General features: G+C 43.2%; 1 protein-coding gene across 3 annotated transcripts in view; it reads left to right on the forward strand.

Moving 5' to 3' along the window:
- MTHFD1 (methylenetetrahydrofolate dehydrogenase, cyclohydrolase and formyltetrahydrofolate synthetase 1) overlaps positions 1–27100 on the forward strand; it is a 71401-nt gene that overhangs the window by 26991 nt on the left and 17310 nt on the right. For all 3 annotated transcript variants that reach the window (XM_054529787.2, NM_001132611.1, XM_063715259.1), the window contains 17 exon segments: positions 1–137; positions 282–382; positions 2528–2664; positions 4469–4580; positions 9130–9257; positions 10063–10160; positions 10356–10529; positions 11679–11815; positions 14477–14523; positions 15818–15925; positions 16073–16147; positions 19860–19962; positions 23398–23474; positions 24418–24558; positions 25680–25748; positions 26042–26153; positions 26251–26390. In XM_054529787.2, coding sequence (XP_054385762.2) covers positions 1–137; positions 282–382; positions 2528–2664; positions 4469–4580; positions 9130–9257; positions 10063–10160; positions 10356–10529; positions 11679–11815; positions 14477–14523; positions 15818–15925; positions 16073–16147; positions 19860–19962; positions 23398–23474; positions 24418–24558; positions 25680–25748; positions 26042–26153; positions 26251–26390 — 1896 coding nt within the window.

Consider the following 27100-nt stretch of genomic DNA (forward strand, 5'->3'; position numbering starts at 1 on the left):
GTGATCAAGTACATTACATCTTTGAATGAAGACTCTACTGTACACGGGTTCTTAGTGCAGCTTCCTTTAGATTCAGAGAATTCCATTAACACTGAAGAAGTGATCAATGCTATTGCACCCGAGAAGGATGTGGATGGGTAAGTGTGGCTTGGCTTCCTATGTCTCATTGCATGCTTTCATTTATAATATGTTTCTATTTGGGGAATACAGCATAAATGTTTCTAAAGAGTAAAGACATCTAATTGCCTTTATTTCCTTCTTATTTCCATCACTTTTTTTAGATTGACTAGCATCAGTGCTGGGAAACTTGCTAGAGGTGACCTCAATGACTGTTTCATTCCTTGTACGCCTAAGGGATGCTTGGAACTCATCAAAGAGACAGGTAAAAAAAACAAACCAAACAACAAGAAAGCACCATTTCCTGAATCCTGGTCTTGACATGTGGTGGCATAGAGGAGGTACATTGTGGGCCATAAATAAATGGACTTGATTGGCAGAAGGGCCTGTCTACTAAGGATGTTACCTAAATTTTCTCTCAATTTTCTCAGCAACTCTATGAAGTAGGTACTGTTACTGTTCAACTGCTAAGAAAATAGGCTCAGGCCAGGCACAGTAGCTCATGCCTGTAATCCCAGCACTTTGGGAGGCCAAAGCAGGCTGAGATCACCTGAGGTCAGGAACTCGAGACCAGCCTGGTCAACATGGTGAAACCCTGTCTCTACTAAAAATACAAAAAAATTATCCAGGCAGGGTGGCGTGCACCTGTACTCCCAGCTATTCGGGAGGCAGAGGTGGGAGGATTGTTTGAACCCGGGAGGCGGAGGTTGCAGTGAGCCGAGATAACCTGACTACACTCCAGCCTGGGCAACAGAGTGAGACTCTGTCTCTAAAACAAACAAACAAACAAAACCAGCTCAGAGAGAGCAAGTAACTTCTCTGGGAGACAACGGAACCAAGATTTGAATTCAGAGTTATCTGAGTTCAAAGCAATTTATTTTTTGGGAAAAAATAACCTATACAGTAATAAAAATTTGGATAGTTTAAAAGGATATGAAGTGAAAAGCCCCACCTCCCCCCACCCCCAAAATGGGCACTGAATCTCCACAGTAGTTCCAGGACTCGACAGATGGCTGGAAATGGGTCTCCTGCACAGTTGGCCATATTGTCCCGTTACTAGTTAGCACCTTGCTATTTTAATTTCATTATGAATACTTTTAGCAGAGGTTATTTTTTACAAGGAAATGGGTCCTGGTAAAAAGAAGTAGGTCAGAAGTTTCAAGTGGAAAGTTTTGGCCAGCATAAATGAAAATTTTCTGTGGTTGGCAAGAAAAGGTCAAGCCATAAGCTTTGACAGTTCATTTCTACAGTTAAATGTATATTCTTCAGCATATTTAGCAAACATTGTAGTGCCTTGCTTAAAAAAAAAATCCCACAAAGACAGCACCTGAAGGCCTCCCACTACCTCTTATTGACAGTGATGCTACCATTTGCCCTGATGCAGCTTTAACTCTTCTGCTGAATCCTAAAAAGTATAGAAAGTTACCTTTTAAAACTTTGAGGTCTTTACTTCTAGATGTTCATGATGTTAACATTATTATAAGAGTTTATCTTTTTCTGAAAAAAATGATTTTGTGCGAGAAGCACAATTTAAACCCTTGCTGCTTTGAGCAAGGGTCCACTGCCCTCAGCCTTGACTGCCCTGAGGACTCTGATGAAGTTGTCAACTTCTCTCTGCTTTCTTCTTTGTGGACAGCTCATTTTCGGGCTCCACTTTGTGGCCACAAACACCTACAGCCTGGTTCCATCCTCATGCCTAACAGTCATGGGATTGGATCTTATCAGCTGAGGGAAGAAATATGGTCCCCTGTCCACTACTGGGTACTCACTCAGGCTGTCTTTAGTAGAGTATGAGTCAGCTCTGAAAAGGACCTTGGTATATTGCCAGAAAAATGGATGCTGTGACAGCAAAAAGAAAGCTTTGCTGCCACAGTTCAATTTCCCCTTTATTACTTCCCTACAAGTAACCCTATGGCTCAGGCCCTAAGCCAAAAGAGAAATTTGGGTGAGGAACTGTATAAACAAACTTACCAAAGTTGGAAGGAATTACCGATACTAATCTAATTTCCTACACATCTCTCCAACCTGTTACATACACCCTATTTGTTTTCACTGTTTTTCCATGTAATTTAATCTGGTGTCTTCTTCCGTGTGGCTGATCAGCTGTATGTCAGGGTTTCTTTTTCCTTTGAGTGTAGGTTTTCTTCGCACTCCTCTATGACTCAGTGAATGATCTTGGCTTAAGCTGCTCCCAGAAACCCACGGCAAGAAGGACACAAGTGCAAGTCCCAATTTATAGCTGAAACTCTAGAGTGGAGAATATTATTGCCAAAGAAGGAATGTTTTTAGGAAGGTTTCTGTTTGATGTTAAGAACCTGTTTTTGTGCACTTATTCTAAATTCTCCACGTGGCATGTGAAGGAGGGCAGCTTCTATCCCCCAACTCTGATGCAGGCTGGCTTTTCTTTCAGGGGTGCCGATTGCTGGAAGGCATGCTGTGGTGGTCGGGCGCAGTAAAATAGTCGGGGCCCCGATGCATGACTTGCTTCTGTGGAACAATGCCACAGTGACCACCTGCCACTCCAAGACTGCCAATCTGGATGAGGAGGTACGGTGTCCAGAGGAGAGGTGAAGGTGTTACGGTGGGGAGGGTGGGTGTTCTCTTCACACACTAAGTGCCAGAGGCTGCCATGTCCTTTACACTCATGACCTCATTTAACCCCATCATCTCATTTTTACAAGATGAAAAAACAAATTCAAATTAAAGGCTGAGTGGGGTGGCTCACACCTGTAGTCCCAAAACTTTGGGAGGCTGAGGCAGAAGGATTGTTTGAGCCCAAGAGGTTTTGAGACCAGCCTGGGCAACATAGTGAGACACTTTCTCTGCAAAAAAAACTAAAAATTAGCCAGATGGGGTGGGCACATGCCTGTAGTCCCAGCTACTCAGGAGGTTGAGGCAAGAGGATTGCTTGAGCCCAGGAGGTCGAGGCTGCAGTAAGCCATGATCACACCATGGCACTCCAGCCTGGGCTACAGAGCAAGACCCTGTCTCAAAAAAAAAATTAATTAATTAAAAAAAAACATAAAATTAAAAGCATGCCCAAGTTTATACAGAGTTTGTTCTGTGTACTTTCTCTCTTCCTTTTTCTTTTTTCTTTCTTTATTTTTTTTGAGATGGAGTTTCACTCTTGTTGCCCAGGCTGGAGTACAATGGCACAATCTCAGCTCACCACAACTTCTGCCTCCTGGGTTCAAGTGATTCTCCTGCCTCAGCCTCCTGAGTAGCTGAGATTACAGGCATGTGCCACCACACCTGGCTAATTTTGTATTTTTAGTAGAGACAGGGTTTCTCCATGTTGGTCAGGCCGGTCTTGAACTCCTGACCTCAGGTGATCCACCTGCCTCGGCCTCCCAAAGTACTGGGATTACAGGCATAAGCCACCACGCCCGGTCTTTATCTTTTTTCTTTAGAGACAGGGTCTTGCTCTGTTGTTTAGGCTAGAGTGCAGTGGCAGTCCATCAGAGCCCACTGCAGCTTTGAACTCCTGGGCTCGAGTGATCCTCCTGCATCAACCTTCTGAGTAGCTGGGACTACAGGCATGTGCCACCATGCCTGGCTAATTTTTAAGCTTTTTGTAGTGACAAAGGTCTCACTGTATTGCCCAGGCTGGACTCAAACTCCTGGACTCAAGCGATCCTCCTGGTTCACCTTCCTAAAGTGCTGAGATTACAGGCGTGACCCAACATGCCTGGCCTCTCACCAAGTACTTTTTACCCTAATCTGCCTCGTGGTGGACAGGGATTAGCAGTACAGGCACTCAGACTGACCTTTGGCAGCCAGATCCCATGTGTGTAAAAGTGGTGGCCTCAGAGTGGAGGTGCTCCAGAGGCAGTCATGGGCAGTAGTCTGCTAATATCTATGGCAGCTTGTTCTAGATCCCTGCATCAGATTCCTGAGCCCAAGAATGCGCACACACACACGTGCCTGTTGACAGTGCAGTCTCTTAAATGTGGGGAGAGGGCAGGAGAGAGGCCTAGTACCTTCTCTTTTAATCCTCCCAAAGTAGTGCTCTACATTCTGTAGGAGAAGGAGCAGTGTCTGGACATTAACACGCAGGGCCCCAAGCCTGTTTGCCCCTCTGCCTTGCAGGTTGACACTGATTTCCCTATTGAGTAAAATGGCTGGTGAAAGGGAGCTCTTTGGCATGTGTAGAAATGAGCACGGCATGTGAAGGGCTGTCAGAAACAGTGTGTGGCTTACATTTGAGGCCTTAACCCAATATCTTATGAAATAGCTTACGACAGTTAAGAATTTAATACAAAGTTCAGGGATGTCCTTTTCATTTCTGGGTTTTTTTTTTTGGTGTGTATTTCATTATTTCATTTCTGATGTCCAAATCCCCTACCCCTAGGTAAATAAAGGTGACATCCTGGTGGTTGCAACTGGTCGGCCTGAAATGGTTAAAGGGGAGTGGATCAAACCTGGGGCAATAGTCATCGACTGTGGAATCAATTATGTGCCAGGTGAGTGTTGCTGGAGGAGTAAGGTGGCTGCTGGTGTTGAGGATGGTATCTAAGTCATCAAAAGAAGCCTGAGAGAGAAGCTTGGCTCATTTTATGCTTGTACCACTAAGGTTTAGAGAGACTGACTAGCCCAAGGGTGCACAGAGTTAGTAGATAGAAGAGTTGCCACTTGCAGGCAGGTCTGCCTGGTGCCAGAGCCTGTGATTTTCATCATGTGCTGTACAGCTTCCAAGATGACTTTGTCCAGGGAGAAAGTGAGAGGGAGGGCAGGAGGGATATATTACTTTATTTCATGTAGAGATCACCCTTTATTTTAGCAAAGTTGATGGATGGATTTAAAATACGGTATAATTATTGCAAAGTGCTATGAGAGTCCAAAAGAGGGACTCATTCTGCCAAGAGGAGGGCTTTACAAAGAAGATATTTGACCTGGGTTTTTTCTAGGCTGAGAGGACAAATCTAGCCTTTTAATCATGTCCAAAACTGTACTCGGCATCCTCATCCCCAAGTTACCCCTTACGCCCGTCTTTTGGTTAGTATCACCATTCTTCCTTCCCGCAGGTCTGAAGCCTTTTAGTTTCCCTCCCAAGCATTCCCTATATTGGATCAGTCTCTAAATATTAGGAATTGTTTTCTCTCTCCTCTGTTCTCAGTGTCACCACTGAGTGTTACCTTCTCAGCTGATGGGCTGTGATAACTTCCTTGCAGTTGTCCCTCCCTCCAGCTGCTTCCCACTCAGATCTATCCCCATGCTCTCGCCTTGCCATGTTCACCTTCTGGCATGGACCTCTGAGCCTCTTCCTTCTTACTTGCCATACTCCTTAGCCTCACATTAATTTCAGTGACCTCTGCAGCCTGTGATCTCACTTGCGCACGGTGAATACCTATCTTCAACTTGTAAAGTGGACCACTTTCCCTTCCCTGCACATGCCTTGTTTGTCCTTTGTAGTTCCCTTACCTGCATTCTTAGTGGAGTGGGCTATTCTTTCAAACAGAAAACTTCACAGAACAATAGGGCAAAACTTGTGTACGTCCTCATAGATTCAAGAAAGGAACAATCTTTAACTGAGCAACTACTGTGTATCAAGCACAATGCCAGGCCTTGGGCTACACAACTGAATAAGGTTCAACTTCACCTTCACCTTCAGCTGCTTCCTCCCCATCTCCTCTCTGTCATGTCTGTTATTCCTTCCAAACCTTGTTTGATTTCCCCTTATCAAGGGATGATCTTTTCTTCTCTCCCTCCCTCCTCTCCCATAGAACATGTGTATTGTATCTTTTATTGCATGTGTCTCCTGTATGGTGTCCTGTGCTCTCCTGCCTAGATAGCTCCTCAAGGGCAATGGTCACTGTGGCGCCACATCCAGCTTCCTGCCATCTGACCACTGGCACTCATATCTGTTGAATTGTTGAAGGGAGTTATAGCTAGAAGTCTTTTTTCTCCCTTCCCATCTCAAGTTTCAGATGTAGACGCTGAGCTGCCAGGAACATTAGTCACTGTCAAGCCTTCACCGTTTTTAACCTCCCTCCCACTCTCCCTACTGTGCTTTTAAGACAGTAGCTCATAATTGATCACTCATTTTCTTGTAGTGTAATTATCTAACAGGCGATAAAGAAATTGTTCTCCTACAACTCCTCACTTTGAATACTTGCGATATGACATTCAAGCTCAGTCTTTTTAAAACCTCGCATCTTCTGTATCATATTTCTGCTTTTGGCATTTTTTTTTTTTTTGGATTACATGTGAGAAATGGAGAAGAAAAACCTGAGTGGGGATCTCGAGTCTTGCAGACAGGTAGGAAATGTTGACTTAAACATGAAACTTGCCATCCTTTTCACATTGATTCCTTACATAGACAATGAAATATGAATAAAATCAAAGCAGTATCTTCCCTCCTGGTCAACAGTGTTTTTACTGATCTTGGGCATATAGGCAAATGAATGCTGATAAAGCTGGATGTTATTGTGTTCCCCAAAGGATGGCAGAATCACTCAGTTACAGACCAGCAAATGGGCTGCAGGACCTAAAGACTGATATTTGCAAATGTTCACTTTAGAAGCAACATTTTCTACCACTGAGCTACTTCTTAGTTCATATTTTGATTATTTAAATAGTTTGCATGGTCCACTCAGGGATAACATTGTAAGTCACTTGCCAAATTAAGAATGAATCAAGGTGTGTATACCTTTTCCAAAGAAGTAATATTTTTAAAGATTCAAGTGCAGGGCAGAAAGTATTGGCCAGAGAAACACATAAAAGTGTTCTTCCTGCTTGACTTACTAAAGATAAATTGAGAAGGGCCAGATCAATAGTGTTTTATTTGGAAGGGTTAAAAAGAGGGAACAGATTCCCCACCCTACTCCAATCCAGTCTCAACCTATCCAGTGTAGCTGCTTCTGGACTGGCCTCTATTATTAGGGTCCCCAGATTAAATGTAGAAGAGTCAGGGCTCAGCTGGATCTTTAGTTGAATTTTGTACATGTGATTTCCCAAAGAAAGAGAAATTCTAGGGCTGGGGGTAGATAACCAAAACGTTCGCTCATTACTGAGGTCATATGCTTAGGCTGAGTAGTGGTCACTTTTTCCACTGACCACATCATCCTATCCACGAAGCACTGCATATTTAGCAGTGTCTCGTCAACCCTGACAGTATTTGGTTTAGGAGCAAAACTGAATTCATCCAGTGCTGCATTTAGTCATGTAGTCAAAGATATGTGTCTCTTATCTGTGGGAAAACGAAAATGACTAACATTAACACATAGAAATAGATGCAGCGGGTATTTCACGCTAACTACAGTGTGAAGACTATTGAAACTTGTACAGAGGGCAAACCTCTACCTATATTTCCTTGGCATTTTGAAATGACTTTAGGGGCTGTGAGAGGAAATGTTCTGCCATAGTTTGCTGCTTTATAATCTTCTAGAAACCTGAAACCATCCCAATGAGTTGTGTTGACCAGTTCCTTTTACTCCATATAAAAAATATCTTATGTATCTGTGGTAGAAAGAGAAACTCTTGGATTTGGAGGCTGCTTTTTCAATTTCAGTAATGTATACATTTTCTCATTTTGCCCTCAGCAAACTTGTGATAGGTAGTGTTAAGCCTTCTTTACATTTTGGACTTCAGATTAATATGGAGCCCACAGGAGCTGCAGAACTAACTTTTTTTTTGAGACGGAGTTTCGCTCTTGTTGCCCAGGCTGGAGTGCAATGCTCACTGCAACTTCTGCCTCCTGGGTTCAAGTGAGTCTCCTGCCTCAGCCTCTGAGCAGCTGGGATTACAGGTGCCCGCTACCACGCCCAGCTGATTTTTTTATATTTTTAGTAGAGACGGGGTTTCACCATGCTGGCCAGGCTGGTCTCGAACTCCTGACCTCAGGTGATCCACCCGCCTTGGCCTCCCAAAGTGCTGGCATTACAGGTGTGAGCCACCACGCCTGGCCCTAACTTTTAATAAAAGAGCTGATGCTACAGCTAATCTCTTTTTTTTTTTGAGACACAGTCTCGCTCTGTCGCCCAGGCTGGAGTGCAGTGGCGCAATCTCCGCTCACTGCAAGCTCCGCCCCCCGGGTTCATGCCATTCTCCTGCCTCAGCCTCCCAAGTAGCTGGGACTACAGGTGCCTGCCACCATGCCCGGATAATTTTTTTGTATTTTTAGTAGAGACGGGGTTTCACCATGTTAGCCAGGATGGTCTCGATCTCCTGACCTGGCGATCCGCCCGCCTTGGCCTCCCAAAGTGCCTGCTAATCTCTTAATTCTGGCTTCTTGCCTCCACCTTGGAGCTTCTTCTCAGTTGTGGCGATCTGATCAGAGAGAAGGGGTGATGTCGCTAAGACTATCAGATGCAGCGCGGGAGCCTTATTGCTTCGAGGTCTAGGCCCGCCCCCAGCCCCTCCTGGAAGTGCACTGAAGCCAAGTGTAGGATGTTCTTTGTGTGAGTGAGCAATGATGTATCATTGGGTTTTGTTCTCTTGAATAGCTATTCTTTGCTGGTAAGATTTGTAGTTGTTCTTGTGTCCTTTTAAGGGAAGTGTAATTATATTCTTTGCCTTTAGCATACATTTAAGTAGCTGTGTCTTTGGAATTGGATGTTGAATTGTTCCTCCAGCTCACACATGGAACTCATAAAATGCTGACAGTTGCTGTAGAAACGATATCTGGCAGCTGTGACAGAGTTGGATCTTTGTGCGCCCAAAAAATTTCCTTTGTAGGCTTTAGCAAATTAACATTTTAAAAGGTGCTCATTATATATGGGGTAGTTGGTTTTAAGAATAAAAAACAGTTGCTATTTTATTTGCCACCTGAGAGACTACAAAAGGATTCTCCAGGTTCTGAAAAACCACTTATGCATCTTGTGAATTTTTGCAGGTAAAATAATTTTCTCCCTAAGAAATAGCAAACATCTGTCATTCCATAGCTTTTAAGTTAAGTAGGCACTGGAGCCTGATGGGACTAACACACCCTAAAATTCTGCTGAGTTTTTGTCGTAATTGATCACCAGGACTGTGATTCTGAGACTTAGTTTTGATTTCTCCCCACTTGACCAGATGATAAAAAACCAAACGGGAGAAAAGTTGTGGGTGATGTGGCATACGACGAGGCCAAAGAGAGGGCGAGCTTCATCACTCCTGTTCCTGGCGGCGTAGGGCCCATGACAGTTGCAATGCTCATGCAGGTAATTGTGAATAAAAGTTTCTATAAGAGTTCTGAAAAGCTGATCGAGTTTTGGCTGCTTTTCTCCCCAAGTAGAAATGTCAAAAACCTACTCAGAAGTTAAGTAAAGATGTGAATTTATTGAGAAAAAGGGAAGGGAAGAACAGAGAAATAAGATCAGGCACATTAATAGAGGAAAGTAGGGATGGCATAATTCCAATCTCTTTTGGAATATAATAACTTTGAAAGAAGAAACGTGCAGTCACACTGGCTTGGCCAGGACTGTTTTGGTTTGCCTTCCCTTTCTTTTTTTTTTTTTTTTTTTGAGACTGAGTTTTGCTCTTGCTGCCCAGGCTGGAGTGCAATGGTGTGATCTTGGCTTACCGCAACCTCCGTCTCCCTGATTCAAGCGATTCTCCTGCCTCAGCCTCCTGAGTAGCTGGGATTACAGGTGTGCGCCACCACGCCTGGCGAATTTTGTATTTTTAGTAGAGACAGGGGTTTCTCCACGTTGGTCAGGCTGGTCTGGAACTCCCGACCTCAGGTGATCCGCCCACCTCAGCCTTCCAAAGTGCTGGGATTACAGGTGTGACCCACCGCGGCCGGCCTGCTTTCCCTTTCTAACATGTCACCAGCTGACAGGGGCCAGGCGAGCAGCCCCAAAGCATGTTAGGTGCCTGTTGACTCTTACCTCAGATTGAAGCATGGTAATAAGTGGGTCTGAAGCAGTTCATTTTGTGATTGAACTGGAGTGACCTGAGCTTGAAACTGAGGTGAGGATTAAAATAACCACCTCTTCTAAGTTTCATTTATTTCATTTTGTTTAGAGCACAGTAGAGAGTGCCAAGCGTTTCCTGGAGAAATTTAAGCCAGGAAAGTGGATGATTCAGTATAACAACCTTAACCTCAAGACACCTGTTCCAAGGTAAAAATAAAGTTTTACTGACTTAAAACTTGTGAATTGTTGGTTTTTAGTTGACAGATACTGTGGGTTCACATATGCTCCCTCTGAAGGTGCCTTCAGTGGTTGGGGTTGGGTTGGGTTGGGGGCTTGTTACTACTGTGGGATTAATTAAACTCAGTGGATAAACATTAATACCTATTTTCTATGTTTCCAAAGTGACATTGATATATCACGATCTTGTAAACCAAAGCCCATTGGTAAGCTGGCTCGAGAAATTGGTCTGCTGTCTGAAGAGGTAGAATTATATGGTGAAACAAAGGCCAAAGTTCTGCTGTCAGCACTAGAACGCCTGAAGCACCGGCCTGATGGGAAATACGTGGTGGTCACTGGGTATGGTTTTTATTCATGTTGCCATCCAAATCTTAGTATCAGTCCTGATCATCAATACCAGGCGTTGCATTTGCGCTTGGCACATGTATGTAGAGGTGCCTTTAATTTGATTTTAGCATTTTCACCCGTATTTGATCTCATTTGATCCTTACAGCAATCTTGAGAGGTAGGTAAGAATAGATTATAATCATAGATGAGAAAATTGGTCAAGGTTATCCATCTAGTAAGTGGAAGAGTTTGGTCTTAAAACCCGGTCTTAAGATAGAATCACCTTTTGTTGTTGTTGTTGTTGTTGTTGTTGTTGTTGTTTTGAGACAGAGTCTCGCTCTGTTGCCCAGGCTGGAGTGCAGTGGCACGATCTCGGCTCACCACAACCTCTGTCTCCCGAGTTCAAGCGGTTCTCCTGCCTCAGCATCCCGAGTAGCTGGGACTACAGGTGCAAGGCACCACACCCAGCTAATTTTTGTATTTTTAGTAGAGACTGTGTTTCACTATCTTGGCCAGGCTGGTCTCGAACTCCTGACCTTGTGATCCACCCACCTTAGCCTCCCAAAGTGCTGGGATTACAGGCGTGAGCCACTTTACCCGGCCAGAATCACCTTTTTGAACCCAAAATTCATTAATTCGATGGATTTACTAAGCATTCATTTTCATTGCTGGGCTGAGGTTATATTAAAAAGCTAGTTTTTGAGAATATAAAATGAGAAATTAAAATTATAGCCATGTCTCTACAAGATAAAGTATATTTGCTTCTTACAGCAAGAAGAGCTAAAATACAGGAATCATTTTTTTTCTTAAAGTTTTTTGGAAATTACAACTAAGACTTTTGAAAAAGATATCTTTCAGGGCTTTTGTCTTTCTTTTTCTTTGTCTTTTCTTTCTTTAAGAGATGGGGTTTTGCTCTGTTGCCCAGGCTGGAGTACAGTGGTGCAGTCATAGCTTACTGTAGCCTGGAACTCCTGGGCTCAAGTGATCCTCTTGCCTCAGCCTCCTATATAGCTGGGACTGCAGGCATACACTACTATGCCTGACTTTGTCTTTCTTAATCTTTAGATTACGAGTCATTCTCTAGGATCTGCTAGGTATGACTTAGTGATTCAGATACACTTAATTCTTTAAACCTTTTTCTCTTTTGCTTTCATCTTGAAGAATAACTCCAACACCCCTGGGAGAAGGGAAAAGCACAACTACAGTCGGGCTAGTGCAAGCCCTTGGTGCCCATCTCTACCAGAATGTCTTTGCGTGTGTGCGACAGCCTTCTCAGGGCCCCACCTTTGGAATAAAAGGTACTAATGAGACTGGACCATTGGTGGTGACAGGGGACCTGCTTCTCCTTCAGTCCTCCCAGGCCCACGCGACCTATGATACTTATGGGGTCTTCAACTCATTTCAACACCAGGAATGTCATTCTCACAAACCTCTGTAGTCATGCTTTTGATGAAGGCTGTCATTGGATCTCCGCAGCTCCTGCTGTCACTGTTTGCCACTGCACAGGGATTCTCTGGGATGGGTGATATGTAGCTGGAGGTGCTTTTATTTGACCCTCATAGTCCACTGCCACAGTAACCATAAAGGTAATCATAGCTACTGATCATCTTACGGACACTCTAGAGACAATGACAAACCCCACAGATGTTTCACTTTGTTGGGAATAAGAAAAGCCTACCTTTATTGAATATATGCTTTGTGCCAGATATTGTGCTGAGCAGTTTTTGCATATTATTTTATCATCCAGTACGAGATAGTATTGTCACCATTTTACAATAGCAGCAACTGAGACTTCAGAGGTGGCTTGGTCAAAGGCACCTGTATTAAGTACCAGAGTGATTCTTCCATGTCTATTTCAAGCTCTAAATTACCTTCAGATTTTTATTGCTGCGGTACTAAGAACATGTGTTTTTTTTTTTTTTTTGAGACAGGGTCTTACTCACTCTGTCGCCCAGGCTGGTATGCGGTGGTGCGATCTTGGCTCACTGCAGCCTCTCCATCTTCTGGGTTCAAGAGATTCTCCTGCCACAGCCTCCCGAGTAGCTGGGATTACAGGCATGCACGACCATGCCTGGCTAATTTTTGTATTTTTGGTAGAGACGGGGTTTCACCATTTTGGCCAGGCTGGTCTTGAACTTCTGATCTCAAGTGATCTGCCTGTCTCAGCCTTCCAAATTGGTAGGACTATAGGCATGAGCCACTGTGCCATGCTGCTATCTTAATTAAAATAATTTTTATTAATTATGATAGGTTCTTAGAGTTAGCTTTCTCTGCTTGGTGAGGGTATCACATTTTGCTTGTTCTAGCAATTATTACAAATGTTGACACTGGGTACACCTTCACCCTTCCACCTTTTTTTTTTGGAGACAGAGTCTCGCTCTGTTGCCTGGGCTGGAGTACAGTGGCACGATCTTGGCTCACTGCAACCTCCGCCTCCTGGTTTTAAGCAATTCTCCTGCCTCAGCCTCCCAAGTAGCTGGGACTACAGGTGCGTGCCACCATGCCTGGCTAATTTTTGTGTTTTTAGTAGAGATGGGGGTTTCACTATGTTGGCCAGGCTGGTCTTGAACTCCTGACCTTGTGATCTGCCCGCCTCGGCCTCCCAATGTGCTGGGATTATAAGCGTGAGCCACCATGCCCAGCCCACCCTTCCACCTATTTTATAAATGTAATCACTTTGTTCTGCTCTTGAGCTTGTCTTAACCCCCTTTCAACTTCAGCACGAGCTATTTCTTGTTCTGCTTATTGAACCCATTATTTTCCTTTTTCTCTTATTGCAAATTGCCTCACTGCACGGTCTCTACCTCACAAAAACAAAATACATATTAATATATCTCTGGGCTGGGTGCAGTGGCTCATGCCTGAAATCCCAGCACTTTGGGAGGGCAAGGTGGTAGATTACTTGAGCCCAGGAGTTCGAGACCAGCCAGGCCAACATGGCAAACCCCGTCTCTATTAAAAACACAAAAATTAGCTGGGCATGGTGGTATGTGCCTGTAATCCCAGCCCATTACCCCCCAGCCTGTGAGACAGTATGAAAAAAATATATATATATATCTGATTTATATTTATTGCACTAATAACGTGGTAACCTGGACTTTTTTTTTTTTGAGACAGTCTTGCTCTGTCTGGAGTCCCAGCTCAGGCTGGAGTGCAGTGGGATGATCATAACTCACTGCAGCCTTGATCTCCCAGGCTAGGATTACAGGCATGAGCAGCCATGCTTGGTGTCCTGGACATTTTCAACTGGCTTTTGGCTAATACAGATTGAGCATCAGAAATCTAGAAACCTGAAATCTGAAAGGCTCCAAAATTCTAAACTTTTTGAGTGCTGACACGATGCTCAAAGGACATGCTCATTGGATCATTTCAGATTTTAAATCCTGGATTTGGGATGCTGGATCGGTATGATGCAAATATTCCAAAGTCTGAAAAACAAAAACCCAAATCCAAAACCCAAATCCAAGCATTTTAAATAAGGGATACTCAACCTGTAATCCAAGTAGACCAGCAAAAATCTAGCAATTAGGCTGCTTTCTAACAGCCTAATCTATTTATCTTTATTTAGGAAAAATTATAGTCTTTTTGTTAGATGTATGTATTTTAAATATTTCTGTTTTAAAAGCCAAAGTAGCTTTATGAGAGTAGGAAATTGAACAGATTTGCCTTTATGTAACTGTCAGCTGGGTGTTTTAACAAATGCCAGTAATCACAAGGAACCTATTTCTAAAGATAATGAATAGGTATATATTTGTTCATGGTTTTGTCATTTAAACTCAGATTTCAATTGAGAGACTATTTAGTATTAGAAATCACTTGATCAAAACTGTCCAAATGATTGTAAAAAGTAAATAAATAAATGTGCTTAGTAGTTACAATAATGCATTTGCATTTATTTGATTTCTAAGTCATTGGAGAAGCATGCTTAACTGAGTCTCTACCCTTGACCTGTCCCCTAGGTGGCGCTGCAGGAGGCGGCTACTCCCAGGTCATTCCTATGGAAGAGGTAAAGTATTCTGGGATTTGGCTGAATTAGATCCCCCTTTTTTTGGTGGGGGAGGGTGCTGAATTAGGTCCCTTCTTTTTCCCCAAGACGGAGTCTTGCTTTGTTGCCCAGAGCTGGAGTGCAATGGCACGATCTCGGCTCACTGCAACCTCTGCCTCCCTGGTTCAAGCAATTCTCCTGCGTCAGCCTCCCGAGTAGCTGGGATTACAGGCATGCACCACCACGCCCAGCTAATTTTGTATTTTTAGTAGAGACGGGGTTTCACCGTGTTGGCCAAGCTGGTCTTGAACTTCTGACCTCGTGATCCACCCGCCTCGGCCTCCCAAAGTGCTGGTATTGTAGGCGTGAGCCACCGCACCCAGCCTAGATTCTTTATTATAGCTTTTTCTCTCTGGAGATTAGCCTTTTTTGTAGAGCTCTTAGTGGACAAATGACTTGTTTCTCAGCAAAAGCAACACCTAGGGGGAAAACAACTTAATTTGTAGACTTGTGATACAGCTTGGTTTCAAACTTTGGCTTTCAGTGGGAATGATTATTATAAGCAAATGACCAAATGAAGCATGGTATTGGGAAGCACCAACACACAGCGATTTCAGAATTCATTTATGTAACTGCAGAAATGGGAACAGTGCATAGACATAGAGTTGGTGCTGCTCCCGTGCACTCCTCCTCGCTGTTTTGAGGTGTGTCCTCAGTAACCCAGTGTGGCTGTTGATCCCAGTGGTGTGGTATTTGTGGTCTCTGGACATCTCATTTAGGAAAAACTGCAAGTTCTGTATTTGGGAGGAGATTCTTCTGCGGACAGATAATTAGTCTTTTATGTTTTCTTTTTCTTTTTTTTTTTTTGAGACAGAGTCTCACTCTGTCGCCCAGGCTGGAGTGTAGTGGTGTGATCTTGGGTCACTGCAACCTCCACCTCCCAAGTTCTCACCTCCCAAGTGCCTTAGCCTTCCAAGTAACTGGGATTACAGGTGCGTGCCACCACACTTGGCTACTTTTTATGTTTTTAGTAGAGATGGGGTTTCACCATGTTGCCCAGGGTGGTCTTGAACTCCTGGCCTGAAGTGATCCGCCCACCTTGGCCTCCGAAAGTGCTAGTATTATAGTTGTGAGCTACCACACCCAGCCAGTCATTTATGTTTTCAAGAACTCCCTATATTGGGTGTTTGTCCACTAACTGGGCTGCCTTCAGTATTCCATTGGCTTTAAAATAGGGATTGAGCTTTGCAATAGAATGAAGGTTGGAAAGATACAGAGCAGCTGGGAGACTAATGTGGCTTCTGTTCTTTTGTAGTTTAATCTCCACCTCACAGGTGACATCCATGCCATCACTGCAGCTAATAACCTTGTTGCTGCGGCCATTGATGCGCGGATATTTCATGAACTGACCCAGACAGACAAGGTAGGATGCCAAAGCCCCATGAACCCCATTGAACACTTTTGAAAGTATTGAACCATCTGAATTAGTGTTGGTCTCTTGGGTGCTGAGGATGCAGGTAGCAAGGCAATGGGGTTCCTCTCATTTTATAGCCCCTTTCTTTTCTTTAAGGCTCTCTTTAATCGTTTGGTGCCATCAGTAAATGGAGTGAGAAAGTTCTCTGACATCCAAATCCGAAGGTTAAAGGTAAGCTTTTTTTCTTCCACATTTTTTATATTATATGGAATCTGGAATCTGATCATTGATTAGGACATAAAAGTCTTCTTGGAGTAGCCTATTTTAGATAAAGTTGCATCAGTAATCATAGTCTTAAAGTTGTGATATACATAGCAAAGATTGATGGTAGAGGTTATTTCTCATTTATCTATAGATTAGAAGTGGCTAGTGTGGAATAAATAGAACACTGACAACCTGCCCTCAGCTAGGAAAAAAACGACACTTCCTTTATAACATGAACAAGAGTCAGGAGGCCACTGTGGTGGCATAGCAGCCTTTGGAGTTTGCATCATTGGGACCTTAAGCAAATTTGTTAAATGACTTGTTTCTCCGTTTACTCGTCTGTAAAATAATACTTGCCTTGCCCTGAACAGATAAGGGTCTGTGTTAAAACAGTTAAAAGCGTAGTTATATCTATATTTTATTTGAATTTCTGTAACAAATATATAGTTAGTAAGCATACACCATACCACCTGACCCAGAAATCTCACCCAAAATAAATGAAAACTCTGTTCACATAAAAATCTGTACATTAATGTTTTTAGCAGCTCTATTAATAATTTCCAAAAACTGGGAACTAATCTAAATGTCTTTCAATGGATGAATAAATAAACAAACTGGTACATCCATACAATAAAAAAAATGAGCTATCGATACAAGCAACAACTTGGATGAATTTCAATGGCATTATGCTGGGTGAAAGAAGCCAGTCTCAAAAGCTTGCATATTGCATGCCTCCATTTATATGATATTCTCAGTAAGAGAAAGCTATAGTGCTAGGGAACAGATCAATAGATGCTAAGGGTATGGATGAAGGGAGGGTATGACCATAAAGGAATAGCAAAAGAGAGGTGTTTTGTTTTGTTTTCTTTTTTGAGACAGGGTCTCTCTCTGTAACCCGGCTGGAGTGCAGAAGCACAATCACAGCTCACTATAGCTTCCACCTTCCAGGTTCAAGCAATCCTCTCATCTTAGCCTCTTGAGCACCTGGGACTATAGGTGCACACACCACCATACCTGGCTAATTTTTTATTTTATTTTTTGTAGAGACCTTGTCTCACCATGTGGTCCAGGCTGGTCTCAAACTCCTGGTCTCAAGCGATGGTCCTTCCTCAGCCTCCCAAAGTGTTGGGATTACTGGCGTGAGCCACCACGTCTGGCCACAAGGGATTTTTTGTTTTTGTTTTCTGTTTTTTAATTTTTCAAAAATTTATTGGTTTTTGTTTGTTTGTTTGTTTAAGACAGAGTCTCACTCTGTCTCCCAGGCTGGAGTGCAATGGTGTGATCTCAGCTCACTGCAACCTCCACCTCTCGGGTTCAAGCAATTCTCCTGCCTCAGCCTGAATAGCTGGGATAACAGGTGCCTGCCACCATGCCCAGCTAATTTTGGTATTTTTAGTAGAGAGAAGGTTTCATCATGTTGGCCAGGCTGGTCTCGAACTCCTGACCTCAGGTGACCCACCCGCCTTGGCCTCTCAAAGTGCTGGGATTACAGGCGTGAGCCACTGTACCCGGCCTGTTTGTTTATGTTTTTGAGAAAAGGTTTTACTCTGTCACCCAGGCTGGAGTGCAGTGGTACAATCACATCTCACTACAGCCTCGACCTCCAGGACTGAAGTGATTCTCCCACCTCAGCCAACTAGTTAGCTGAGACAACAGCCAGGTACCACCATGCCCAGATTTTTATATATTGTGTAGAGACTGGGTTTTGCCGTGTTGCCCAGGCTGGTCTCAAGCTCCTGGGCTCAAGCGATCTGCCTACCTTGGCATACCAAAGTGCTGGGATTACATGCATGAACCACTGAGCCCAGCTTTTTTCCTTTTTTTTTTTTTTTTTTTTAAGAGATGAGGAGGCCAGGCGTGGTGGCTCACACCTGTAATCCCAGAACTTTGGGAAACCGAGGCAGGTGGATCACCTGAGGTTGGGAGTTTGAGACCAGCTTGACCAACATGGAGAAACCCCATCTCTACTAAAAATACAAAATTAGCTGGGCATGGTGGTGCACGCCTGTAGCCCCAGCTACTCGAGAGGCTGACACAGGAGAATCGCTTGAACCCGGGAGGCGGAGTTTGCAGTGAGCTGAGGATGCCCCACTGCACTCCAGCCTGGGTGACAGAGAGAGACTGTCTCAAAAAAAATTGGGTTTGTGTTTTACAACACTTCTTGGTCACTATGATACTATGATTATTTAGGTCTAGGCTTAGGGAAATCTTCTGGTGCTCAGTTATAGGGACAAACATGTTAATAATACCTTTGTACACGTGTGAGTAATGTGAATTTGCAGGTATCGGGATAAAATCACTTTTATCAGACCCAGAAAAAACAGGGCTGGGAAGACATGAAGAAGAGGAGGCTTACACTTATGTGTCTGTGATAAGAACTGTTTGCAAGGCCTGTAATCCCAGCACTTTGGGAGGCCAAGGGAGGAGGATGACTTGAGCCCAGGAGTTCGAGACCAGCATGAGCAATGAAGCAAAACCTCGTCTCTACAAAAAAATTTAAAAATGAGACAGGTGTGGTGGCATGCACCTGTAGTTATACCCAGCTACTCGGGAGGCTAAGGGAGGAGCATCCCTTGAACCCAGAAGTTCAAGGTTGCAGTGAGCTATGATTGGGCCACTATAATCTAGCCTAAGTGACAGAATGAGACCTCGTCTCAAAAAAACAAAAGCAAAAATTGTTTCCAACAACTTTATAAAACCCCAAAAGAAATCCCTTCACGTCCTTCACACATCTCCTGCTTTGCACAGCTTGCACATTTCAAATGTATACTTATGTTTCCATGACAAGACTTATCACTGACATTCTTTAGGATGGGAGTAATTCAGATAAGATGCTCTTGAAAGGACACTTACCCAGTAATGGCAACTGCACCAATGAATTGACAACTCTGGCTTTAAGCTTCTGGGAGCGATGAATTCTGGTTTTTTTTTTTTTTGAGACAGGGTCTTGTGCTGTCACCCAGGCTGTAGTGCAGTGGCACAATCATGGCTCACTGCAGCCTTGACCTGAACTCTGTTTCTAAGCAGACTACATGAAGCTCTCCCTCTTTTCTTTTCTTTCTTTCTTTTTTTTTTTTTTTTTTTTTTGAGATGGAGTCTCACCCAGGCTGGAGTGCAGTGGCGTGATCTCGGCTTACTGCAACCTCTACCTCCTGGGTTCAAGCAGTTCTGCTGCCTCAGCCTCCCAAGTAGCTGGGATTATAGTCACCCACCACCATGCCCAGCTAATTTTTGTATTTTTTAGTATAGACGGGGTTTCACCATGTTGGCCAGGCTGGTCTCAAACTCCTGACCTCAGGTGATCTGCGCATCTCAGCATCCCATAGTGCTGGGATTACAGGCTCAGCCACAGGTTGAGCTTCACGCCCAGCCGAAGCTCTCCTTCTTTGCTAGTAGAAGCTTCCTTTCCCTCACTAGGCATATTTGTGGCATCCCAGGTTATAATCCTCATCTCTCATTCCTGAATAAACTCAACCTATTTGGAGATAATTTTTTGTAATGTCTTTTTTTAGGCTGACAGTAGGAAATAACCCCCAGCTTTCAGTTTTTCCTTCTGAATTTAAGATGGTTTGCATTTCCTAGAGGGGATCCCATTTAGAGCTAGGGGTCAAAATTTTTGTCTTACATTTATTGTGCTTCTGTTTGTCTTATTTTATGTTTCATTTTCCTACCCTTTCAGAGACTAGGCATTGAAAAGACTGACCCTACAACACTGACAGATGAAGAGATAAACAGATTTGCAAGATTGGACATTGATCCAGAAACCATAACTTGGCAAAGAGGTACCAGAGCAGTATACAAGCCCCGTTTGTTTTGGCTATATTGCACACCCTACACCCTCCAGAAGAGTTGTTAAAATGTGAGGCTCAGAAGCTTCCATGTTGGTATTTTACCAGCTAAGGCATGACCAAGATGGTGACATTATTTCTTTTTCTTGCCACCTCTCTCAGTATCTCTCCTTATTAGCTATCATCAAATCTCTTTGTTGGATTGGTCGAACATTTTGCTGGCTATTCAGTGTTGACTGAAATTAGTGTAGTTAAACCAAAAATCACATTTTACAAATTTAATTTTATGCAAAAAGTTTTAGTGTCATGAAGTAGAGAAATTATGTTTAATCACTTCTTGAATCATGTGTGACCTTTATTCTTAGAACTCTTGTGTGGCATAAATGACTTGATTTTTTTCTGTAGTTCTCTAGCTTACTTAATCTTTTTTTTTTGAGATGGAGTCTCGCTCTGTCGCCCAGGCTGGAGTGCAGTGGCACAATATTGGCTCACTGCAACCTCTGCCTCCCAGGTTCATGCCATTCTCCTGCCTCAGCCTCCCGAGTAGCTGGGACTACAGGCACCTGCCACCACGCCCGGCTAATTTTTTGTATTTTTAGTAGAGACAGGGTTTCACCACGTTAGCCAGGATGGTCTCGATCTCCTGACCTCATGATCTGCCCGCCTCAGCCTCCCAAAGTGCTGGGATTACAGGCATAAGCCACCACGCCCAGCCTACCTAATCAGTTTTTTACCTCATTTTATTAAATTCTCTTATAGCATATTAGGTAGCCTTCAAGGTTTAAATACTTACCAGTTTAGTAAGTAGGTTTCCCGGCTTCACTGCCATATGCTACTTTTCTCAATGCACAACTAGTGTAGCTTAGATTTTACTTTGCATCAACAATGCAACCTTCTATTCTGTATCACTATTGAGAAGGAATCTTCATCCACTCATGCAGAATACAGCTGAAGGCCAATTTATTGACTGTTTTTGTGATATTCCTTGACTCAATAACCGTTGCTAGCTAATGGCATTTTTTAGATGACACTCTCAATGTCTAAAACCACACTGGAATTTCTCTTCCTTTGCTTCAATAGCTTTAGACAAATGGTATAATATTTTATAAGGAATAAGCTAAAAGTCCATTTTGAAGATTTAGTATCCGATTTACATTTCTTTTGCTTCGTGTCTCATTCATGTTTTCTAAGCAACTAGAGGCAGTCATACCTATTGACTGGCTATTTTTTACAGAAATATTAGTTACATGAAACCTGATACTTTTTTCTTTTGAAAAATAAGGGTTGGCTCTAACAACACATTACTATAGCAAGAGTGGGGTGTGTGTGTGTCTGATTGCTATATAAGACACTGCTTTTGGTATGAAATTATGACAGTCTTTATGGAAAATAATTTGGCATGTTATCAAGTGCCTTAAAAATGCTTCTCCTCCTTGACTCATTTAGAGTATGAACTGGATTTTTTGGTTCATTTTGTGTGTGTGTGTGTTTTTTTTTACTTTGAAATTATTTTAATTTTGAAATAGAAAACATCTTGAAAGGAAAAAAAAACCCCACAAAATATATAGGCAAATTTGTACTCTGTGAGCTTCTCACATCCTTACACTTCTTCACCAATCTCTAAGATGAAAAACTCTCTTCTAAAACATATTCAGCCATCAGCAATGATGTTATTAGTAGGAATATGGATCAATTTAATTTTGTGTTTCTTTGATATTGTTTGGCATTTGATACTGAAATGGCAACTCCTGTTTCCTCTCTATACTCATAGTACTCTCAGTACCTCACTGCTGATACCAGATGGGTAGTTTTTCTCTTCCACAACAATTGAGCTTTCACTTCTCCAGTGGATATTGACTGAGTATCCTATGATTTAACTCAATTCTGACACTAACTGTCTGGAGCAGATCCTACAGGTAAAGGGCTCAGTCCTAAAAGACTGCCCCACTTCAGACACGAATCACAAGTCCAGGTTGTCACCTGTGCCTCTGACCAACTGGTTATAACTGGAGGGTCCCCACAACCCCCTGCTCAGGTTCATTTGCTAGAATGGCTCACAGAACTCAGAGAAGCATTTCACTTGTGTTTACGGTTTATTATAAAGGATATAGCTCAGAAACAACCAGATGGAAGAGAAGCGTAGGGGGCATCACTCTCCCAGCACCTGGATGTGTTCACCAGCCCGGAGGCTCATCAAACCACGTTGTTCAAGAGTTTTTTTTTTGAGACGGAGTTTTGTTCTTGTCGCCCAGGCTGGAGTGCGATGGAGTGATCTCAGCTCACTGCAACCTCTGCTTCCCGGGTTCAAGCGATTCTCCTGCCTCAGCCTCCTGAGAAGCTGGGATTACAGGCATGCGCCACCACGCCCGGCTAATTTTGTATTTTTAGTAGAGACAGGGTTTCTCTATGTTGGTCAGGCTGGCCTCGAACTTTTGACCTCAGGTGATCTGCCCACCTTGGCCCCCCAAAGTGCTGGGATTTACAGGCGTGAGCCACCGCGCCTGGCCTGTTCAAGAGTTTTATACACCCCTAACACGTTACCCAGAGGTTGGTGGGTGGGACTGAAAGTTCCAGCCCTCTAATCATTTGGTCTTTTTGGTGACCATTCCTTTCCTGAGGCTGTCTAGGAGACCTACCATAAGTCACTTATTACCATAAACTCAGATGTGATCAAAAGGAGTTTGTAATAAATAACAAGACACTCCTTTCACCCTTGGAATTCCAAGAGCTCTATGAGCCTTTTGTCAGGAACCCATGACAAAGGTCAAATATATTTCCTATTACACTACACATACAAAAAACCAGAACTGAGGGTACACTAAAATGTTAACAGTAGTTAGTCCTGGGAGGTTGTTAGTTGGTTAGTTGCTTGGTCTTTGCCATGTTTTTTGTGGTTATATAATTGGATAGATATTCTGTCATCAGAATAAAAATAATCTCTGCTAAGTGTGCTATGTTTCCTAAATTTCCAGACCAGGCCTGGCACCCAGCATGTTTCAAAAGATATTTGCACTTGCCCTGATTTGATGGCTCCTGTGTTTCTTACGGTGGTGGAAAGTCAATGAGTCATCATCCCACAGAACAACAACACAAACCTCAGTCTTTTGAAAAAATGTAGACTGCTCTGTTTTTCTTATATGTGGAATATGCTTTAAAATAGATTCCAGATTTCTAGTTAACTGTTTGAATTCTCTAAATGGAATAAAACCAAGCCATTCCACATTCCTTTGCTTTAAAAATAACTCCTGTGTATTTATGGTATATGAACATCATTTCTTAACTTTAACACATATTCTAGCTTTGCCATCCATTTTGAAATATTGATAGACAATCATGAAATTAGACTTATTGCTTTAAAACTCTGCTGCTTCCTTTAACTTTGTGGTCCTTTTACTCAAAATTGTTCTATATCTTGCCTGTCTGCTATAGTGTTGGATACCAATGATAGATTCCTGAGGAAGATCACGATTGGACAGGCTCCAACGGAGAAGGGTCACACACGGACGGTAACAATTTGTCCCTTTCCAAGGAAATTAGTTCAGAGGCACTAGATCTTGCTTCTTCTCTCCTCCTCCATCCTCTCTCATACGATTGATACTGCCAGGTGTTGTTCTGCCTTCTCCCTTTTAAAATGGAAGTGAGTAGGTGTGTGGCATTGAGCACTCCTGACAGCTTTTGCAATAAATCCCATGTGTCACCTGTGTGTTTTTCCCCCAGCATTTTTTCCTGGAGGTGGAGAGCCCCAAGTGAATATCCTTGCATAGAAATTGATTAAAATTGCTTCTTTTTTGTAGCCATTTCACTGTATATCTCCTTGGTTTAAGAGGTACCATATTGTTCCCTTGTATATGAAAGAAACAATAAGCGCATGATTACAAGCAGCCTTCATAGGGATAAAATCATAGCTTTTTGGTCCTACTATAACATTTATTTTAAAAAACTGACAACTCAGGGCTGGGCGTGGTGGCTCACGCCTGTAATCCCAGCACTTTGGGAGGCCGAGGCGGGCGGATCACTTGAGGTCAGGAGTTCGAGATCAGCCTGGCCAAACCCCATCTCTACTAAAAAAAAAACAAAAACTAGCTGGGCATGGTGGCACGCGCCTGTAATCCCAGCTACTTGGGAGGCTGAGGCGTGAAAATTGCCTGAACCCAGGAGGTGGATGTTACATTGAGCCAAGATTGTGCCACTGTACTCCAGCCTGGGCGACAGACCGAGACTGTGTCTCAAAAAAAAAAAAAATTGACAACTCAGGGTCTTGGAATAATTAATTAATATATTTTTTGCTATTAGAGGATTATTTTCATTAAGCATTTTGGGTAGTATTCTGTTATTCTATCCTTTTAAGCTGTTTGTTTAAGCCTCAGATGTAAAAAAGGATCACTTTTGCAATTCACACTTCTGGTTTAACACAAAGTTTTTGCTAGTACCTCTTTTCCCTGCCCACAGGCCCAGTTTGATATCTCTGTGGCCAGTGAAATTATGGCTGTCCTGGCTCTCACCACTTCTCTAGAAGACATGAGAGAGAGACTGGGCAAAATGGTGGTGGCATCCAGTAAGAAAGGAGAGCCCGTCAGTGCCGAAGATCTGGTGGGTACTCAGACACACCAGGCTTGGCGACATATCTGTGTCTGTTGTCCTAGGGTCTTTCAGCAGTTATTAATAACAAAATTTAACGCTGTACTTAAAACATTGCAATTAATTCATCAATTTAATCCTATTTTGCTAATTACAAGATAATTATGAAATGTTTAAAAAGTACATCAGAGTGAATAATGGCTGGTATGCTTTAGTAATAGATCACAAGTTCCAGATGATTTGAGTAATATCTTCATCCTGTGGGCATCTCTAAAAGTGGGTGTATGACTTCAATTTGCAGGGAACATCAAGAGTACCATTGCTTTATCTTTGTTGCTAGTTAGTTCAGCTACACTTTGATGGCTTAATAGAGTGACCTGATGTTAAAAGTTGGTATTGAACTCTTGCATAATATTGCAGTTTCAGCTTTGGAAGACACATATTGAGTTTGGTATTTATAGAAATAATTTCTGCCCAGATACCAGAGTTACAAATAACTGAGTACTCTGGGAACGAGCATTGCCGTGCTCTAAACTAGTCTAGAATGGATTTCTCACATCAGTCAGCAGCAGAGCTTGATTAAGATGCTTGTTTCCAGAGTTACATGTTTTTCCAGATATTACATGTGAATGTCATTTTTATTCTATCTGGCAACTTTGGCCAGGTGCGGTGGCTCACGCCTGTAATCCCAGCACTTTGGGAGGCCGAGGCAGGTGGATCACGAGGTCAGGAGATTGAGACCATCCTGGCTAACACAGTGAAACCCTGTCTCTACTAAAAATACAAAAAAATTAGCCAGGCATAGTGGCGGGTGCCTGTAGTCCCAGCTACTCGGGAGGCTGAGGCAGGAGAATGGCGTGAACCCGGGAGGTGGAGCTTGCAGTGAGCTGAGATTGCACCACTGCACTCCAGCCTGGGCAACAGAGCGAGACTCCGTCTCAAAAAAAAAATAAATAAATAATTGGCAACTTCATAGCATATCTAGAAAAAAACCATGAATGGTCCAATTCAGGTGAAAGTATCAATTGGTCCAAGATGGCTAACATGGGTAAGCCTAGAATGTCAAATATTGGTTTCAGAAGGTTGGTTTATTTTGCTGGTGGGAGTTGATGCTGCACACATTTGTTTTGTAGGGGGTGAGTGGTGCACTGACAGTGCTTATGAAGGACGCAATCAAGCCCAATCTCATGCAGACACTGGAGGTGAGCAGAGTGACTCCTGCCTTCTTGAATTGGTTTTGGACAGTCAGAGCAGAGTGGTTATAAAGCACACTTAACCTGGGTAGTCAAGACCTTCTCCACTTGCTCATCTCTTTCTTCTCATTCTTCCTCACACCTGTGACTGGGACGTTACTGAAATAAAAGAGATTACTTTGTATTTTCCCTCTGGGAAGTATTCTTCCTTCCGATTCTAAATCAATTCCATACCGTTGAGTGTGTGATCCCACTCTGAAGCAGGATTGGCAGCTCAGCTCACGGTGTCCTGGTTTCCACAGGGCACTCCAGTGTTTGTCCATGCTGGCCCGTTTGCCAACATCGCACATGGCAATTCCTCCATCATTGCAGACCGGATCGCACTCAAGCTTGTTGGCCCAGAAGGGTTTGTAGGTTAGTGTTTTTTGCAAAACCAGTGAATAGACTGTATGTTTCTTTTAACATCAGGGGAATTGGGATGGCATTTTTACTGTTGCTTTCCTCTTTACAGTGACGGAAGCGGGATTTGGAGCAGACATTGGAATGGAAAAGTTTTTTAACATCAAATGCCGGTATTCCGGCCTCTGCCCTCACGTGGTGGTGCTTGTTGCCACTGTCAGGGCTCTCAAGATGCACGGGGGCGGCCCCACGGTGAGCGGTGGGTTGAAGTATCTGATTATCGGCAGTGTGCTGATGGCCAAAAGGAAGTTGGATGACTTCTGCCTGTTTCTTCATTGAGTTGCTCTTATCCTCGTGATTAACAGGCTGCAAAAGCAAGGGACGGGCAGACAGCCCTTGTGTTGGCTGCCTTATCACTCACAGGCACCATCAGCGCTCAGCATTTTAAAAGGGCCAAAATCGGCTGCCTGGCCTACCTTTCAGAGGACATCTGACAATATCTAAACCCCTCCAAGGACGTGTACTTGGCTAGCCCCACAAAAAACTGTTTTACGTTCAGACTGTTCTTTTTAAATCTGCATCCCTCTGTATAGTGACACTGGCAACCAGCCAACCAAACCAGTTAGCAGAGACAGAGGTCAGCCCCTTCTTGAGTAGTTCATGCTGGACAGGGCCTCCACACCCTAGGGAGGGAGTAGGGGAGAGGAGAATGGTGAATCTGCCCAGGGCTGCCCTGGGTAACAGAGAAACAGGTAGAGACTGGCTCATCCTCACCTCCAGCCTGAATTTTGTGTTTCTCTGAATTCCTACTGCTTAGAAATTCCTACTACTTTTTATCCCAGTATTTTAACACCTTTTCTTTAGGGCCTACATGAAAAGACTTGGTGCTAGGTTTTCTGAAATCATTTGAAAAACTATTAAATTCCTGTCCACCAGGAGCTTGTATTGTAACTTAGGAAATA

Source organism: Pongo abelii, chromosome 15, assembly GCF_028885655.2.
Source record: "Pongo abelii isolate AG06213 chromosome 15, NHGRI_mPonAbe1-v2.0_pri, whole genome shotgun sequence".
NCBI lineage: Eukaryota > Metazoa > Chordata > Mammalia > Primates > Hominidae > Pongo > Pongo abelii.